Source organism: Mobula birostris, chromosome 3 (genome assembly GCF_030028105.1).
Source record: "Mobula birostris isolate sMobBir1 chromosome 3, sMobBir1.hap1, whole genome shotgun sequence".
NCBI lineage: Eukaryota > Metazoa > Chordata > Chondrichthyes > Myliobatiformes > Myliobatidae > Mobula > Mobula birostris.
Window position 1 is genome coordinate 145,435,499 of NC_092372.1, and position 15,914 is coordinate 145,451,412.

Here is a 15,914-nt window from a genome sequence, read left to right on the forward strand (position 1 = left end):
TTGATATATTGCTGGGAATGAGTTCCCCCCAATTCGCCAGGCCATCCCCTCACTGGGTCTCTTTTAAGCTTTCCCAGCGACTCACCCTGCTTAGGTACCCGGGGGCTCACTCTCTGAGGGGTTTCCCATTGTTCACACTCCTGCCTGAAGTGTCCCTCTTCACCAGTTATAACAGACAATACCGGCCGTTCCCCTTCTCGCGGGAGCCTGGCTGCTAGCAGCACTCTGCACAGTCTGTCCCCTTGGAGGATCCGCCTCCCTATCAGCTCCATCATATGGCGGGTGGGGGATCATACCCGCTGATAACAACAGGGACATCTCAGTTCTCAACTCTGCCACAATCTTCTCTACCACTCCCCGGGACAGGCTATCCGTGGTCACTTCACTGCAGGGGACCACTACCAAGGACTGTACCTTGCTGACGGAGGCCTCCCGCGCCTCCAATGCCCTCTCCTCCTCTCGTATTTCTCTGATCAGCTCAACAAAAGAGGGAGGGGGGCACATCTTATGAGACAGTCGGAGACCCCAAGCAATCAGGTTCTGGGACTGGGCGTCTTTCGCTATTTGGTCCATCCTTAACTGATCCACCTCAGCCAACTGAATGGCCTCTCTGCGCCACAAACAATTTAGCTGCCTCCCTAGCCGAAAGATCTAGGCAGAAAGCTTCACCCCCTTCTCCTGACACATGTTCTGAAACCCCGTCATGAGCTCCATTGGGCTTCCCGTCGCACAAACACCTTTTCTAGTGCTTGCATGTAGGCCGCAGATGTGGCAAGGGGGTTCTGTGCCATTACGGCTCTCACTTCGTCAGCAGCCCGCCCGCTCAAACTTTCAACCAATCGCTGTCGTTTTACATCATCAGAGCACTGCCACTCATCTAACAACAGAGCGGTCTGCTCCACCCAAGTCTCATACTCCTCTTCCCCCTCAGGGGTGGGCTTTGTTCCTGAGAACAGGCGGAGCCTAAAATTGCCGGGACTTTGAACCTGGGCATTTTTCCATTTATTCACCAGAGAGATAAGGGCAGATACTAGCTTAGAATTCTCCCTCCTCACTGGGGAACGGGGACTGAATAGACATTTCCAAATCGGACCACTCCTTCCCCTCGCTAAGCAGAAACGACAAAACCCTGTCTTTTAAGTCTCCAGCTATGGGAGACTCCACTTGCGATTCGGCCTGCTCCCCTACACTCTTCCCCTCCTGGAAAGTATGGACAGTCCACGGCCCCCACCTCCCCAGGGCCCCAATAGTACCAGGCAGTTCCACTGCCATTACGTCAGCGCTAGGCTGAACTAAAACAAAGTCTGTGCCCGCTGGTTTATCAAATCTCTGCCCCACAATCATAACACAAACACACACACATGTATATATGTATGAGAGAGAGAGCGAGAACACGTGCAGATGCACGTACTGCTGCAAAAAGAGGAACACAAAGTATACATAGTTTTAAAATTACTTTCAAAAAAAAAATCCCAACAAAATTAGATTTCAACAGACCTCATAAAACAAAAAGCAAAGCTTTTTCCAGAGGGCATAGTAGCAGAATTAGGCCATTCGGCCCCTCAAGTCTGCTCCGCCATTTCTTCATATTTGATTTATTATCCCTCTCTGCAACACAAAACCTCCATCACTCATATGTCACAACATAGCAAGTCTTATTTCCTTTGGACCTGATGCTTTCCCACAGCAGCCTGCATTTACTGACTGAGAACAAGTAGCTCTGCAAGAACAGACACTTGAAAAGAAAGCACCAATTAATGATGGAATCTGTATTTCAAAAGGACAACAAATGATGGTCAAAGAACAGACCAATAATATAAAATGATAACAAAGTACATTACAATAAAAACTGAAATCAATTTTCACTTTACCTGTGTAGATTTATCTTTCATGGATGAAGCATAATGCATATGGGGATCACGTGGCCACTGTCCTGTGAGATATGGTCCTGTTATAGTGTCTAGGGATGAGGTGCGTCGAATGGTACTTGAGGTTCTCATCTGTTGTGATTTGGACCTTTCAACTGTGGAAAATGAAAGGAGACTGGATGTTATATAGTTCTTATCATTATCAAAATAATCCCTTACAAAAAAGGAATAAAAGTGCAAAACTGCACACAAACCCTTCTTTAAAAATGAATGTCCAAAGAAATCTTGCAACATAAAATGCATTCATCAATATCCAGTTACTCTACAAGACTGGATCACAGAGTGCGCACCCTCATTTTAAATAGCCTCTGGTAGATTCTTCTCCATGGATGCAGAGACTGTTTTAAGTTAAGATGAAACAAGATAAACCACAGAGAATCCCTAGTCACCATTCTGAACTTCAATATGCATTCTCTGATAAACTTCCAAATTAAATGTCCAGAATAACCACAACCTCTATCTTTGTTCAACAGCAGCTTCCACAGAATCTTACTTTTTGGTCATTCCATGACAGGCTACACATGATACTCTTTTACAGAAGAGAATGTGCCCTGTGGGCTTTCATTAAATCCTGGGGTCTGCAATCCATGCCAACCTACTAGAGTGCTTAGAATTTGAACGTTATTCAAATTATTGGCACTCAAGGGGTTAGAAGGTGAAACCCCCTGAAGTAGATTTCTGCTAGGTTGCAGAAGAGGACAAGTGTCTAGTCTGTAATAGGAACAACTTGCTCCAATAGCAACTTGCTTGAAAGATCCTACTTCCAGAGAACAATTTTCTTTTTTAAAAAAATTATTCACTTTGAAACTGTGATACATCATCATTCAGCAATTGAAAATGGACTTTCTTGCAATTATATTTTGCAACATGGATCTCTTCAAAAATAACTTACAGTATGTATTGGCATTTTGAATAGGCAGTGCAAATGGTACAACATAACAACTGTTTAGTCAAATAGAACAGCTTCTGATAAAGGGTTTTAGTTTCCAAGCTTTCTACACAAGATTACATCTCCAATATACTACAGGAAAGAAGTGCTCGGGCAGGTTGACATGAATTAATGAGGCTGTGCTTTCCATTCAATGGAGAATGACGGGCACAAACTTTCAAAGGAGCCCCCAGTAGCTTTTTTAATTAGTTCATGTGGCTATTGCTGTATGGATCATTCAATGTGCCTATACAGCAATAACTAGTGTGTTAACCTCTACTAATAGAAATGCACCACAACTCTTCCTTCCAATGAGCTGTGCAAAAACTACTATAATAATCTGGGCAAATCACTGACCATAAAGTCACAAAAACTTTTCACAGAGAAAACTTAAATCAATAATGCCCAACATAATGGAGATGCTACAAAAAAATAGGAGCTTAATCATTTTAACCAAGGAAGAGTGACTGATAACAGCAAACAGAGAACTCTCATCATTCAGTTTGTCCCCCTGCCCCCAACAACCATTATTCAGATGTTAATGGACATAATCTTTAAGGATTACACTGTTAGCGTCCAGGGTAGATAAATACAGTATTGACATTGCTTCCATCATGTTAGTTCTAGTGACGCCGCCAGCAGCAGGCCTCACACGACAGGGCAGCACATTTACACATGGCTGGAGATCATTTCACAAAGAAAAACAAAGCGGCAAAACCCATGTGGTGCACTGAGCTCCACTGTGCTTTGCCATGGAACAGGCTTCTAATAGGGAATAAGGATCAAACAACTGGGCAGCACATTCAGACAAAGCCTGAGATGATTTCAGGAGTATTAAAAAAAAAAGACATTGATGCCGTACTGCTATATTCCTATGTGGGGAGTGAAATGGGCCCACATTTACAGGTTTCCGTGTGATGTATTTCTGCTCTGTCTACCAGAATCTCAGTAATGTGGAAATTAGATGGAGAGGAGGAATAAAAGAAAGAAAATACTTTCAAAATTAAAACATTACTCCAAGCAATACTTGTACCTCTACTTAATAGCCAAAAAATAATAGCAGTGAAATAAATTTGGCTTCATTTCACCCTTTTGAAAAATAACACAAACTCGAATAGACAATATTTTTCTCCAAAACCAGAAAATGATTCCCTCACTCATCAATAACACACAATAGTGACAGGTATGCAGCACTCTTATATACGAAAATCAAAGGATGCTTTAGTCCCATCCGTTTGTGAGCCCACGTAAGCAAGAGAAATATAGGTATTATCATCCCTCAAGAAAGTAATTTGATATTTCTTCCACAGATCAAACAGTCAAAAACATCCCCATACCAGTTCTTAGTTTGAACATCAGTTAAGCCTAGAATTAGAAAGTGTCAATAGTCTAAACTCAGCAATAAAATTTACAGAGGTTATTCTAAAATGGAAATACAATTAATCATTAACATTTTACTTCAACAAAATCAGTTGCCAAGGTACTCTGTGTTTAAGTGCCTATATCACACTGTAATATCTACACAAAAATGTTAGCAGAAATGACGTTGTGAGAAGTGCCACTTTGCAGTCTATAATGCAAAAAAAACAATTTAAATTAATTTTCTCATTATTTATCAGTGAACAATATGAAATCCCGATGACTCAAAAATGAAAGTGATTGTGTAGCTGATTTCCAACCAACTTAGTAAAGGAAAATGAAAATCAGGAAAAAGCAGAGAATTTTGAAACATTAAAGCCTTCAACCTGAAATGCTGCAACTGATTCGTTTTTGAGTGTTTCAGCATTTTTAAGGTTTTATTAGTGATCCAAAATGCTCAGTTGAAGCCTAACTTAATTTTCAGAGCTCAAATGGGCAGCTGCATTAAATAGAACATCAAATGCAAGGAATTATTTCATCTTGGTTACTAATGGAAAAGAAAAATAACTAAAAAAAAATCCAACTTTCCAACCTAAAGTGGACCTCCTAACTGTGAAGGAGAAGAATACCCAAAATATAACCTAGACTCCATATATTGTACCCTCAGATCTCATAATTGTTTAATTTAAATAGCTCTCCCTGGGATATTATTAATTGTGAACATCTTTAAGCAATAATCAAAACTTCTATCCTAGAGCAATGAATTATTAGGTCATTCAGATTTTAGTTTTAATTGGCACATCCACCAAAAATTTCTTAAGAGTAGTGAGAATATGAAGCCTATTAATTTATCTACACTACCCTTAGAATGAATGTGCAGCATGAAATCAAACAGAGTAAGAGAAGATTTTTTAAAGCTGACTGAAACGCAGAAAATAATTTGTTAGGCACTATGTGCCTAGACATCTGCAGCACTGCCAGACACCACACTGAAGAAGATGGAAAATATAACTAACTGACAATGATATGCAGCTATTGTATTCAACACTAGCCTACATGTTAAAAATTGCACATAAAATGACCAATGAAACAGGTCTGGCTGGGTTATCCCATGCATCTTATCTCAAAATCTGCAAGATCAAGGTACAGTGCAATGTGGTAGAACAGCAAGTATTTTCAACTGCAAGATGTTTAATCTGCTTACTTAGGTAATCGACAATTCTCAGTATTGTATATGAAATCTAACACTTTTCAAAGAAATGAGCTTAAATGGACAGTTTGTTGTTAAACATATTTTAAAATGAACAATTATAAATGAGAAACTCAAGAGGCCAGTGTAAACAGGTGATGAATGAAGGAAGGATCTTGACAAACAGATGAGAATGCAGGTACACATGCACATGAACAGATGCTAACTATTTTGCCAAATCAGTTCTACCATGCAATTAGTCAATGGAAATTCGTGCTTGCCCACTTTTGATCTGCATCACAACAAATTCATACCCAACAACACGCTGGAGGAACTCAGCTGGTTGGGAAGCAACCGTGGGAAACGAACAGTCAACGTTTCGGGCCGAGACCCTTCATCAGAAATGCTGACAAAGGGCCTCGGCCCGAAACGCTGACTGTTCGTTTCTACAGATGCCGTCCGACCTGCTGAGTTCCTCCAGCGTGTTGTGCAAGATGCTTTGACCCCAGCATTTGCAGAGTACTTTGTGTTCATACCCAACAAAATAATTCTGATCACAGTCTTGAAAATGTCAGCAGATCCAACATTCACAAATACAGACTACTCATGATGAACTGGAATGGTAGAAAAGCCTAGATGAATTGAAAGGTCAATTCCTTTTGCCACATTCCTTAGCTCCAGATCTTTCATTTAATATGCACTTACACCCCTAGGTGTCTCTATTCATGCACATCCTTTATCTTTCCATTTAGTATTTTCTCCAATTCCCTGTTTAAGGCCTAGCAATCTCTTGAGACTTTTTCTACCCAGAGAAGATCAAAGAGAAAGATTGGTGAAGTTTGCTTTAATGAACAGTTTTGGAGCTTAGGATGTTTTGTGTTACATGCAACAAAGACAACTGCATAAGAGAAAATTTAATAAATATCTGAAACACCACAAGACTCACTCAGAACAGATATTAGCCTGGATTGCACCAAGTGACAGTTGGCAGAGATGGTTTAAGCCCAATGGTCTATTGCAATATTGTAAACTTTGACCGCACTATGGACAATACAAACAAATTTCAATGAGAGTATTTAATGGTTACAAAGAAGGAATTATTTCCCCAATGGTGTTCAGGGTGACACAATAGAAAAAAAACTATAAATACAATAACCAGAATGGAAAAAATATTCATTTTACCCTACAAAATAATTACTAGAAATAGCTGACAAGACTGGATCTCCATTCTACTAACATTAAGAGTTTTTGATATTTAAAAATAGTAACAGCTGAATTCTGCCAAAAACTTAATGCCCTAAAGTATGGATTTGATGGTAAAATTTTAATCCAAAGTTGGCTTTAATTGTTAACATAAATATTTTAAAGCAAACATTTGAATTCTAAAGTGGTTATTTTAACCAGTCTTAACTACAAAATTGCAGACTCAAATCCTATACCAGACAAAGAATCTCAAAGATCTATGGGATGAAATAACATCTAGAATTACACCTCCTCCTCCTCCTCCCAGAAACTGTACTTCCTCTAACAGCTCCACTCAATGTTCTTACAAAAAAATACTTCTGGATCATTGATATTCACCTCCCCCAAAGCACAATTTTCAATCCAAATCTGATTTAAAATTTAATCACCCAAATTTGTTTACCATTTAGCATTAGATTTTTAATCTTTAATCACATCTACAGGATTCATTGGTAAACACTACTATGGCTGACTATCATCCGGACCATTTAGTTTAGCAAAGTTATTTACAACTGTTGAAATGCTTTCTGAAATAAAATAGTCTTACAATTGACAGTCTGGAGGTCACACACAAGGAGACCCATCTTGTGTGTATATATATATATATATATACATATATATATATAGATCAAGGTCACTATCATTACACATGACAAATAACGTACAGAAAGGCTGACGCAACAGTGAATCAATATGTTTGTTTGATTGGGGAGGGAGAGTTATGGAATTATTGCGTACTCACTTTGCACATTAGAGAAAAGCATCGAGCGATCTGGACCAACTAACTTAATGCCCGATCCGTGGAAACCAGGTCAGACAGCAAACATTTTGTAAACAACAAATGCGAACAACTCACCGATTTTGTACGTTAAATCTCCTGATCTGATGATCGGTGGAGGGGAAGGAAAATGCGCCCGCCGACCGTTATCTTATTTTTCGGGTACGCAAGCGAAATCAATTTCATATTTTAATTAAAATGCAATGATTAATATTTTTCCTGAATAAATTCTGCAAATACTTGCATTTCGTACAACTTGGATGTTCTATGCCTTAGCAGAATCCCTGTATTGCCCTTTGCTACGGCCCCTGAATGAATTAAAATACCACAATCCCTTCGTCCATGTGTTACTGTCTGAATGCCAAGTGCATTCGGCAGCTCTGCATAAAGCAACCCATTCTCCGGCACTGAATGTCATTATCGTTCTTTAAAAAAATACTCTCCCCCACCTTAACTGAATAGATTCGGAAAGCCTTAAATTATTAAATTCGTATTCGGAATTGCTTCTTAAATCACGTAGGATTAAAACCACAGTTTTAATTTCATTCACGTTTTTCTTCGCCAACTCCCCCACCCCTCCAAGTTTCTGAATGTGATCCTGTACAAGTGGGTAACATACATAACGAAAACCCTTGGTAATTGTGCATTGGTGCCATTAGCGCAGTTATCTCGTAAACGACAAACGCCAGGGGGGAAAAAGGTGACATTTTAATCTGGCGGTCAAAGTAAATACACAATAGGATGAAATCTGATCTCGATCAAGTTTTGCAGGATGGGTTGCGCACGTAACAATTTGATACAGAAAAAAAACGTTCCGATGACTTGTTTTTTTCTATACACTATCCTATCTCAAGTTCAAAATATAAAACGCTGGATTTCAGCCATGAATTTATATTTATAACAATTCTGCCAATTACAACATCATATATGCTCTATTAACGATGTACATCTCACATTCATAATTGCCTGATTGTATTCTTATTTTATGTAAATTATTCCTTATTTAACCTGATTAATTATCGTCTAATCATGTTTCTATGTGGAGGAAAGCTTTCTTTAGAGTGATCAAGGAATACTGGGCAACGCTAGCCTTTATAGAAATAGTGCATACACTTCATTGCAAAAAGAGGATAAATGAGGCAGCCTCTCATTTTGGTCCCTCCTCAGTGATGCAATGACCCTCAATTTGACTTCTGCTTCATAATAGCATTTCTCAACTTTAGAGACCGAAAGCGGAATCTGAAATCCGGATTTCACAACAGAATATTTGAAGAAATATTAAAGTGCTACAAATTGCCATTCGGATTATTGCATCGCGACATCCTTAACAATGTTGTGGATGGTATTTTACTAAGTTAACTGAAATATGCTTCCTACGTCTTATTTTAAACAATGCAGACAACCAAAAGCTTACTTCGTATCTTGTTCGCGAGTTTAACAAAAAAAATTGTAAATGTCCTTTGCCGCCATTCCAATTTGTCTTCTTTCAGGCATTGATAATCTGGGAAATCTGACACAATAGGTTAAATCCTGAAGGGGAAAAAAAATAACATCCTTCAGGGCATATGCCCTTGTTTATAAAAGCAGACACAGAACCTCACAAAATGTTGTTTTAAGTTAGTTTCTGCATCGACATAAACATCGCAAAACCCTGCAGCTATCTTTCTGTACTCTCCTCACGAAGAAATTACACATAATTGCAATTTATTACGTTTTGAGACAGTACCGGGTCCAGTAGTTGGAACGTTCTTGTGCAGCATTGGAATCGGTACACGAGAAGACTTATTTGTCTACATTTACTGAACAGTTAGAAAACCATTCCTATTACCCGTTTTAATCTCCACATAGTTGTACTAAAATACACTTAAAAGCTCAAAATCAATATCTGTAAACAAATTTGAAGGGGGGGGAAGTTTACAAATAATGGTATTGCTTTGATCCTTTAATTTAACAGTGTTTTTCTGGCTTTCCTCTGTACCTTTATAAACAGGAGAGCCGGGGCTCCTCTCAGGTGAGCTCCTGCTGTCAGGAGACCTTCTGTGCCTCATGCGGCCGTCGGCGGCGGCGGCGACGACAGCTGCAGTCGGAGCCCAGAGCGAGGACGTGGGTGACGAGGTCGGGGAAAGTTTCTGTCCATTGGGGGTGGTGGATGTGGCCGCTGTTGAGGTCGAGATGGTTGCAGTGGTTGTTGATGCTGACGCCGCCGCCGGTGAGCAGCCGCCGCCGCCGCCGCCACCGCCACCGCCACCGTTGCTGCATGAGGAGGAAGAGCGGGTCGGGCTGTTATTGCCTTGTCTCAGCTGGAAGGGCACGGTGGCCCTTATGGGTTGCAGGCGGTTCGAAGTAGGCGATCCATTGCGCCGCACTCTTTGAGACGCTGGTTGTGTGGACGACATGGCGAGATCCTTTAATACAGGATTGTTTAAAAAATATACAAAATGTTGTTTTTCTAAAAATAATGCCGACTGTCTTCACTCCACGTACGCTGGGTGCTCGGGAATATTTTTGTTACTGTCCCAAATGGTGTTATTTTAGGAAAAAATGACCCCTTTTTGGCCTGAATAGGTCCCGTTCCAGGTTGCTGCTTGTTAAAGTGACTCCAGTTAATCCACTTCTCACTCATTCGCGTTGCTCTCCTCAACCAAGCTCTAAAGAAACGACAACCAGAAGCAGCCCGGGACCGATTATTGACAGCTTCCGCACCAATCAGAACCCCAGCTGTGGCACGGGATCGCAGCAGAGCGGGGCTAGGGATGATTGACGTTGATTCCCTCCTATCGTGGCAAGGAAAGGATGGGCCGCTCCACCCGATTAGCCACTTTGCTCGTCGTCTCACCCATTTCCTGCAATAATTGTCAGCATCATTCTCCAGCCAAAAGGCTGGAGCACTACAATCCTCCCCCTACTATTTGCTATTCGCTCAACATTAGTTTGATTGACAGCTCCTTCACTCAATCACCTGTCCAATTCCTGAAGTGAGTTCGCTGCGTTGGCAGTGATCGAGCTGTGACGCGCTTGTGATTGGCAGCTACACGCAACCTGTCTTCACAGTGCGAGGTTAGTTTGCTGCTGGGACTCTTCTTACTCATTGGTTGTACTTCAGCTGATTACAGGATATTTACTTTCTTTTGCATTATAACAATATTGAAATAGTTAACTTTTAAGCGAGAAGACTCATTCACCCCCCCCCGCTTCCTGGAATGTATTAAAATTGTTTGGCTCCGTGGACTTAGCATTCGAGCTTAAACCAGGCCCTTACCTTTGTGCATAAATCTCGCCAAACCCAGCTGTGGAATTGTGCATTATTGTTCCACTTGACTTTTATTTGTTTTGGATATCGCGATACTCTTTCAAATTACAAAAACTGAAACCCCAACATATGTTGGCCAGGCTTTTATGAAAATGGCGGGGCGCACAATTGAAAGCTTCTCCTGTCGCTCGGCTTTTTCGAATTTAGCTCTTCAGCAGCGCGTTTAAAATATAACATTAAATTACCAACTCGTGTGCAAAATCTCGTTTAATAAAGTGGGTGAGATCGAGCAAGAATAAACTACAATAGAAATGATCATTCGCATTACTCCCAAGCATGACCGTCCATTTAATGCTATTGACCCCATAATTTGGATTCTTTTTCCATTGCAGAGTAGAACCCAATTTCGATGGAATTGATAATGTCAAAGGGCAAATTGGCCAGACTGCAGTGGAGGAGTATTAAAGGCAGTCATCTATTGATTTCTTAATGTTAGAAGAATCGTGGGATATTGGGGAAAGTAAAGGAAATGATGTTGAGGTAGAAGATCAGCCATGATTTTATTAAATGGTGGCTGAGGCACGAAGAGCTGCATGGTTTACTGCCCCTATTTCCTATATGACATTTTTTTTGATGGCCCACTCCTAAGGGCACATACCTCTTGGAGGAATCTGACAATTGCCAATTTTCCAGCCCTTTTAAATCGTATGTGCACCATAATTATGTTTTCATTATGCAAATGATGATTTCTACTATCCCTGCATTTTTTTAAAATTGGCAAATACAACTTGCAACCCAGCTTGGAAGCATACTCCAACATCCCTCCCACTCCTGCTTAATGATGACAAAACCTATGTCCCACCACTCTCAATTACATCACGATTTTACCTCCAAAAGACTCTTGTCCTGCATGCTCCCTGTAATTCCTAAGGATTTAATTTCAGATCTTTAAACATGTAACCAGCACTTCGAGCGTCAGGCTGTACCAAATTCTGTAGCAGTAAAGCCTCAGAAGGAACATTTGCTCATTGCCAATTTGAACAAAGGTGTTATGCAGCTGTCAAAGAAATGTTAGATGTTAGACCTGGTAACTGCTAGTATGGAGTGAATGGTTACAGCTCACTGAAGATTGTAGGGAATAGGTTAAAGGTAAGAGAGATTTAATATTAACCTAAGGGACAAATTTTTCACCAGAGAATAATCAGTCTATGGAACGAACTGCCAGATAAGACAAGTAGACACAGGAGCGGAATTGGGCCATTGGGCCCGTTGTGTCTGCTCTGCTCTTTCATCATGGCTAATCCATTTCTCTTTCAACCCTATTCTCCTGCCTTCTCCTCATAACCATTCACGCCCTGACCGGTGCCTTAAATACACCCAATGATCTGGCCTCCACAGCCACCTGTGGCAACAATTCTACAGATTCACCACCCTCTAGATTAGTAAATTTCTCCTTCTCTCTGTTCTCGATGGACTTCCCTCTATTCTGAGGCTATGCCCTCCGGTCATAGACTTGCCCCACCATAGGAAATATCCTCTCCACATCCAGTCTATCTGGGCATTTCAATGTTTGATAGGTTTTGATGACATTTCCACACCACCCCTTTCTTCTAAATTCCAGCAATTACAGGCCCAGAGCCATCAATCGCTTCTCATATGATAAGCCTTTCATTACTGGAATCATTCTTGTGAGCCTCCTCAGAACCCTTTCTAGTGTCAGCACATCCTTTCTTAAATGGTTCAAAACTGCTGTCAATACTCTGGCTTCACCACTGCTTTATAAAGTCTCAGCTTTGCATCATTGCTTTTATATTCTAGTCCTCTTGAAAAGGAATTTGCCTTCCTCACCACCGACTCAACCTGCAAATTAACCTTTAAGAAATTCTGTATGAGGGCTCCCAAATCCTTTTGCACCTCAGATGTTTTAAATTTTCTTCCCATTTAGAAAACAGTCTATACTTTTAATCCTTCTACCAAAATGGCACTTTATTCCATCTGCCACTTCTTTGCCCATTCTCCTAATCTGTCTATGTCCTTCTGCAGCTCCCCTGCTTCTTCAACCACCTGCCCCTCCACCTATCTTCATATCGTCTCCAAACTTGAATACAAAGGTATCAATTCTGTCATCCAAATCGTTGACATACAATGTAAAAAGAATCAGTCCCTACACAGACTCCTGTAGAACACCACTAGGCAGCAGCAGACCATCTGAAAAGGCTCCCTTTATTCACAATCTTTGCCTCCTGCCAATCAGCCACTGCTCTATCCATGCTATTATCTATCCTGTAATACCTTGGGCTCTTACCTTGTTAAGCAGTTTCATGTGTGGCACCTTGTCAAAGGCCTTCTGAAAATCCAAGTACACGACATCCACCAATTCTTCTTTGTCTAACCTACTTGTTGAACTGGTTGAGGCAGGCACTCTAACAACATTTAGTAAGTACTTGAACTGGTATACAGATAGGAAAGGCTCAGAGGGATATAGGCCAAAAAAACAGGCAAAGGCTCAGAGGGATATAGGCCAAAAAAACAGGCAAGTGGGACTAGGCCGGATGCGAATCTTGTCGGTATGGACCAGTTGGGCTGAAGGACTTTTTTTGGCCCTGTATGATCCTGATTGTGGAATGAACATTCAACTGCTTTATATCCCATTGGAGGAAGCGTGTAATAACTGGCAGTCTAAAATTTTGGCTATCATAACCCAAATTAAAGGCAAAAAAGTATGTGAAGACATTTATAATTAATCGTATTTTAAAGTTTAACTGGCAATCCATGGACATGAAGGCCTTTGTATCAGTAGAATGTTGGAAACTCTGCAAACTGCATTTTAGAAAACAATTAATTGATGCTATTATTCAGAGCACTGTTAGATGGAAATATGGTATCACAACAATGTTGAAACACTGCTTGAAGAAACTATTTCTAGTTGCAAGATAGGAATCACAATGGAGAAGGGTTGGGCTTTACTACACTGGCTTGAAAACAATGAGAGCAAGAATGAGAAATGATATGCTAGAGAGGCGAACAATGGATGGAATTGTGAAACAAAATAAAATTGCTGGGGTGTTGTAGGTTCTCACACAGTCAGTAGGGGGTGAAAAAAAATATAGAGCCAGACCTCTGAATTGGGAGAAGGGGAATGTGAAAAAAATTGGGACAGTAATGAGCCTGGAAACTGTAAAGTCCCAAGGATCGTGGGAGATCAGCAATTTGGAAAGTTGCTATGGAGAAAATGGAATCTCCAAAATTTTAAGGATTCTTGTATGGTTCTTGTTAATAGGAAAGTAGTACCTATTTAAAAAAGGAAGGTGGAATAAATGGGAAACCTGCAGCCTGCCATTGGTGGTGGAGAAAATGTGGGATATAAGAAGAGGTGTAATAGGAAGGCACTTAGAAACTAATAGTATTACTGAGCAGAGTTACTGTATAGTGGCGAATTTGACTATCAATGTTTTGTGAGGCAATATCTATCAGCGTAATGAATGAACAGTTGTCGAGAGAGTACATTTGAATGTTAGATGACTTTCAATATGGTCCCAACAATGTTTAAGCACACGAAATTGATAATTATATCCATTCCTGAATTGAGTTAATTAACTAAGAAGGACTGATGGTCTTTCTCAAGCTGCCCTTGGACATATTACTGATCACTAATATACAAGTGCAGCAGGAAGACAAATGTGTTGGATCTTTACTGCAAGAAGATTTAGAACCTGGAACAGTACAGGCCCCTCAGCCCACGATATTGTACAACCCTTTAATCTACTCGAAGGTTTAACACTTCCCTCTCATGTTGTCCTCCAATTTTCTTTCATCCATGTAGCTATCGTAAATGTCCCTAATGTATCTGCCTCTATCACCACACTTAGTATCGTGTGCTATGAACTTTGTGTTCAGTAAAAAAAATACTTCTGACATCCCTGTACATCCTCAATATACTTTCCTCCAGTCACTTTAAAAATATGTCCTAATCTATCAGCAATTGCCATTTTGGAAGAAAGGTACTGGTTGTCTACTTTACTATGCCTCTTGTCTTATATACGTACTTATACTTTATTGTTGCCAAACAATTGATACTAGAATGTACAATCATCACAGCGATATTTGATTCTGCGCTTCCCGCTCCCTGGAGTACAAATCGATAATAAATATTAAAAATTTAAATTACAATTTATAAATAGAAAATAGAAAGTAAGGTAGTGCAAAAAAAACGAAAGGTATCAAGTCACTTTTCATCCTCCTTCTCTCTAAAGATAAAAGCCCTAACTTGCTCAACCTCTTCTTGTAAGACATGCTCTCTAATCCAGGTAGCATCCTAGTAAATCTCCTTTGCACCCTCTCTAAAACTGTCACTCGTTCCGATAACGAGGTGACCAGAACTGAACTCCAAGTGTGGTCTAATCAGATTTCTGTAGAGCTACAACATTACCTTGCAGTTTATGACTCAATCCCTGACTAGTGAAGGCCAACACATCATATGCCTTCTTAATCACCCGAACAACTTGTGTGACAATTTTGAGGGACTTGTGGATGTGGACCCCAAGATCTTGCTGTTCCCCAACATTGCTATGAATCCTGCCACTAACCCTGTGCTCTGCCTACAGCTTTGAACTTCCAAAGTGTATCACTTCAAATTAATTATCAAATCAGTTATGATTTATATAAATAAATCTTAGTACGATTATATCATTGTAGACAATTCATTAGGATCACAGATGACTCATTTCCATTCTGCTTTTATGAGTTCTCACGTGGCTAATGAGGCAGATTCTCCCTGTGATGGGGAGGCAGGAAATGGCTAACGAGGCAGCTGGGTGAGTAACATGTGGGGTGGTCTGCACCTTCCTTCCCTGACTCAGAACCTCTTCGTGCTTCCAATACATAGCCCTGCGGTTCCCAATCCAATCCCACCCACTCCTTCCATTACATCTACCTTTACACCAACTGCTCCACCATCTGACCTATCATTCCGGTTCCCATCCCCCTACCGACCTAGTGGAAACCCACCCCAACAGTTCTAGCGCACCTACCCACAAGGACATTGGTCCCTTTTCAGTTCAGGCCTAACGTCCCTTTTGCACAGGTCATAACCTCCCATTATCCCAGAAGAGAGTCCAATAATCCATAAATCTGAAATCCTGCCCCCGCACCAATTCTTTAGCCACGCATTCACCTGCTGTATCATCTATTCTTACCATCATTGGCACATGGCACAAGCAGCAGTCCAAATATTGCCACCC

At 40.6% G+C, this 15,914-nt stretch overlaps 1 protein-coding gene across 2 annotated transcripts in view; it reads right to left on the reverse strand.

Moving 5' to 3' along the window:
* The window catches only part of glcci1a (glucocorticoid induced 1a), a 238,014-nt gene extending 227,922 nt beyond the window's left edge, over nt 1-10,092 (reverse strand). Inside the window, exons 1-2 of one of the 2 annotated variants that reach the window (XM_072253399.1) lie at nt 9,403-10,092; nt 1,872-2,023 (exon numbers count right to left, since the gene is read on the reverse strand). In XM_072253399.1, coding sequence (XP_072109500.1) covers nt 1,872-2,023; nt 9,403-9,820 — 570 coding nt within the window. In that variant the 5' untranslated portion in view covers nt 9,821-10,092. The remainder of the gene's footprint in view (nt 1-1,871; nt 2,024-9,402) is intronic. The other variant, XM_072253398.1, reaches the window with a different exon arrangement.
* Between the last annotated feature and the right edge of the window lie 5,822 nt (nt 10,093-15,914).